Raw genomic sequence first — 4,373 nt, 5'->3', positions numbered from 1 at the left:
GCGGAGAGGCAGGGGGCTGACGTGCACCAGGAGGTGCCAGGCAGCCTTGAGCCATTGGTGGCAGGCTTGCAGCAGCAAGTCCAGAAAGTGCACCAGAAGGTGCAGGGCGAGCTCTGGCTCCATGTTGCCACCTGCGGCGGCCCCCCCGAAGGGAAGCACCGACACAGACGGGCACAGAGACCAACGCTTTGCTGTCCCTCGGCGAGGTTGGCAAGCAAGCAGGAAAAGCTGAGAACCAGCTGTCCGGAGGGGTCCCTTTAAGCACGAACCTCAGATAGCCTCAGACAGCAGCCACACAAAGCAACTACTGACCTGATGCCCTGCCAGAACCAGTTTCAGCCGCCCTTAAATGCCCCCCTGCGTCCAATCAGTGTGGACGCGCTAGTTCGAATTAGCAAAACGCTAATTCAAACTAGTTTTTAGTTCTAGACGTGTTAGTTCGAATTAGTTTAGTACCACCTCCAGGAATTAGGTGATTTGACCTTGCCTCCCAGTTTTGCCCTGACCCTCCTTTCTCTCTGCCAGTATAGCCCACGCTCCCTCCCATTTCCGACTCATCTCCCAGGTCTCCATATTCTCCACTTTCCTGTGGTCTTTGCTTATCTGTCCCCATCGAACCTATTTTAAAGCCCTCCTCACCAGGTTAGCCAGTCTTTGTGCAAATAGGGTCTTCCCCTCCTTGAAAGGTGAATACCATCTCTGCCCAGCAGTCCTTCCTGGAATAGCATCCCGTGGTCAAGGAAGCCAAAGCCCTCCTGGCAACACCATCCTCGCAGCCAGGCATTACCTCCAGGATGCAGCTGTCTCTGCCCAGGCCCTTACCTTTGACGGAAAGGACCGAAGAGAATACCACCTGTGCTCCAAACTCCAATACTCCAAAGTTGGAGTACTGTGTCCAGTTCTGGGCACCGCATTTCAAGAAAGATGTGGAGAAATTGGAGAGGGTCCAGAGAAGAGCAACAAGAATGATTATAGGTCTAGACAAACTGACCTATGAAGGAAGATTGAAAGAATTGGGTTTGTTTAGTTTAGAAAAGAGAAGACTGATTCATTGGTTCTGTTAATCTTATTCCTATGTCTGTATCTTTTTTAATTAAACTTATACATCTTAGCCATGTACTTGTATTTCCAATGCTTGCTTCTGGGGGACGTCGACAGGTGGCTTGGACGGGCTATTCTCAAAGGATTGCTGGTTAAGGAGTGAATAGAGGCACTTGATTGACAAAAAGTCTTCGAGGGTACGTCTACCACTACAGCGCTAATTCGAATTAGCTTAGTCTACCACCTCCAGAAAATGAGCAATTTCCAAACAGCCCTGAAGAGATACCAGTAATGTCATCTGCTGCCAACCCGTGTCTGAGCTCCCCTTCCTAAGCCAGCTAATAGAGAAAGGTACTTCAGAACCAAGCCCTGGCCTCACCAGGATGGAGAGAGGGTCATGTAGGACTCAGGCCGCTGCACAGGCCAGGCCAAACCAGTAGATGGAGCTGGCTGGACCCAGGGGCAGTAAAGGGCATCGTCACCTGGCCTATGGGTCACAATGCCAGTCACATTTGCAGCAACTATCGGATGTTGTGGTTTTGGCCACAAAATAGCCATGTAAGATTTTCTTGAATCCACATCTGTGAGTGGCTCCAGGAAGGTGCAGGCTGCTACATTTCATCACCTTCAGCAAACCCAGCCTGGCTTTTAATTGGTTTGATAACAAGGAGCATTTTCTCTCTTGTCTCTGCTTGTCCCTGGCAGGTTGCATCCCCAGCTCCCACGGGGCACCATACACCCGAAAAGCAGAAGCCTGTTTGTTTATCTCACACTCTCTGCTGAGCTGTACCTGCTCAGGGGAGGCCCAAACCCTGCTGGGATTGCACAGCGATGGCTATAAACCTCCCTGCCCAGCTCTCCTCTGGCCCAGCACAGAGCCGCTCCGGACACTGCCCACTGCCACGTCAGCCCCTCTCTGCTGCGCAGGAGCTGGGTGAGTGCAGGGCTTGGCAGCCCAGAAATGACCCCGGTTAATGGTCACACAATAGCCCAAAAGAAGCAGAGAGCTGAGATGAGTGAGGGGGGACCCTGCAGGTTGTCACAAGTGAGGGAAGCTCAGAGCGGGTGGCTGAGAGCCACGTCCGCATGGCTGGTCTGCAGGAAAAGTACTTAGCCTGGGGACACTCACGGTTCCATTCCCCTTTAACTGCACAGAAGGTCAGGGCTGTGCATGGGGGCTTGGCAGAGAAATGTGAACGCAGGAGTGAATTTCTCTCTCTTTCATGGAGCCCAGCAGGCTTCCCAGCTCTCCTCCCTGTGGCAGAGTCCCCGGTATATTCAGGCAGGGCGGGTGGGGTCATATTTTGTGTCCAGATTGTTCCCTGTGAGGTCTGATTCCCCTCTCACAAAGTGGCTGCTCCCTTGGTCGCATTGGATTCAATGGCAACCGCTAGTATCTGGCTGAAGGCAGAATTTGGCTGGCAGCTTATTGTCAGCGTGATAGTTAATCCATCCATGTTAGGTTGAAATTGGTATGACGACGTCTGCAGGCATCTTCTGCCCTGAGACACAGCGGTGTCTTGAAATACGGGATTAGTTCAATGGGTTGACATTGGACTCTGTGCCTCGCCTTCTGTCTGCTAGGAGTCTGCTCTCCAGCAACGGGTGTGAGCAGTCCACATCCCCCGTGTGTGCGGCAGCAGGGATCACCCTGGGATGGTCTGTCATTTCTTGTCTGTAGAACAGCAGTACACAGACGCTGTAATAAGTAGCTCTCTGCCCAATTCTCTCTTGGTGTATCTAGACGAAGTTTCGAAAAAACTTCCCCTGCATCTAGACGGCTGCTGCATTCTTTTGAAAGTAAATCGAAAGGACGCGGCAGTTTTTTTAAAGGCGGAAAACCTCGTTTTACGAGGAATAATGCCTTTTTTTCGAAAGTGCTCTTTCGAAATAAAGGCGCTATGGAATGCAAACTGTGCTTTTTTGAAAGAGAGCATCCAAACTCCTTGGGTGTTCTCTTTCGAAAAAGTCTAGACGCTCTTTTTCGAAAGAGGCTTTTTTTGAAAGTATCTTCGAAAAAGCCTCTTTCAAAAGAGGCTTGAAGTCTAGAAGTAGCCTCGATGAGCTTCCTGCAAAAGGTAAAAGGTCTCAGAGTGCCATGCAGATGCTCCTATTTCACTTTCAGAAGGTACTTTCTGTACTTTGTAGTGATTTGAGTAAGAGAAGAGGACAGAAGAAACCCACCACCGAGCCCCCACTTACTGCTAAAACCTCTGTAATCAGACAGGAATGTCTGAACTGGAGAACTCAAGACGTGGTTACTATTGTAGCGTAGGATAGATGTAGAACTTGTCATGTTCACATCCACCAATTAATGACTGTGTAATGGTTAGTTACAGGGGCAGGAAGCAGTCATGCCAGCAAACTGAACATACCCAACTGGGCTCAGCATGGCCACTTCCAACTGGACCACACCTCACCCCTCCACCTTCATCCTCCTCGGCATCCCGGGGCTAGAGGAAGCCCATGTCTGGATCTCCATCCCCTTCTGCTCCGTCTACATCCTGTCTATCGTGGGGAACTGCCTCCTCCTGGCTGTGATCAAATCCGAGCCGATCCTCCACGAGCCCATGTACCTTTTCCTCGCCATGCTGGCATTTGCCGACCTGGTTATCTCAACTACCGCCGTGCCCAAAACCCTCTGCATTTTCTGGTTCAGGGACCAGGTTATTCATATTGATGCTTGCCTGGCGCAGGTGTTTTTGATTCACACACTTACTACCATGGAGTCCGGGTTCATGCTGGCCATGGCCTTTGATCGCTACATTGCCATCTGTAACCCACTGCGACACTCGGACATCCTGACCAGTCGGGTCATAGCCCAGATAGGGCTTGGTGTTGTGGTGAGAGGAGCCGTGTTACTTGGCCCACACCCGTTCATGCTCAAGCAGCTCCCGTATTGCACAACCAACGTCATTTCTCACACCTATTGTGAGTTCATGGCACTCGTAAAACTGGCCTGTGTGGATACCACAGCCATGAGAGCCTATAGCCTGCTTGTGGCGTTTCTAACAGCAGGGTTAGATTTTATCCTCATCATTCTGTCCTACATCTTGATCCTCCGGGCCGTCTTCCGCCTGCCCTCCAAGGAGGCCCGGCGCAAGTCCCTCAGCACCTGCAGCTCCCACGTGTGTGTCATGATAGCGTTCTACACCCCCGCCTTCTTCTCCTTCTTCTCCCACCGCTTTGGCCACGTGGCTCCTCATGTCCACATCCTCATCGCCAACATTTACCTGCTCTTCCCTCCCATGATGAACCCCCTCATCTATGGGGTGAGAACCCCGGGGATCCGCCAGAGATTGCTCTACATCCTGGGTCTCAAACGAGCCTAG

At 51.5% G+C, this 4,373-nt stretch overlaps 1 protein-coding gene across 1 annotated transcript; it reads left to right on the top strand.

Annotated features, from left to right (window-relative positions):
• The first annotated feature begins 3,431 nt into the window (after positions 1-3,431).
• Positions 3,432-4,373, top strand: LOC102452036 (olfactory receptor 52K2-like). The gene has a single exon (XM_006114207.1). It carries the CDS (start codon positions 3,432-3,434, stop codon positions 4,371-4,373), a length of 942 nt encoding a protein of 313 aa, XP_006114269.1.

The sequence above is a fragment of the Pelodiscus sinensis genome, chromosome 1, assembly GCF_049634645.1.
Source record: "Pelodiscus sinensis isolate JC-2024 chromosome 1, ASM4963464v1, whole genome shotgun sequence".
NCBI classification, from domain to species: Eukaryota; Metazoa; Chordata; order Testudines; family Trionychidae; genus Pelodiscus; species Pelodiscus sinensis.
The sequence above is the reverse complement of the archived record's forward strand: the minus strand, read 5'-3'. Positions and strand labels throughout refer to the sequence as shown.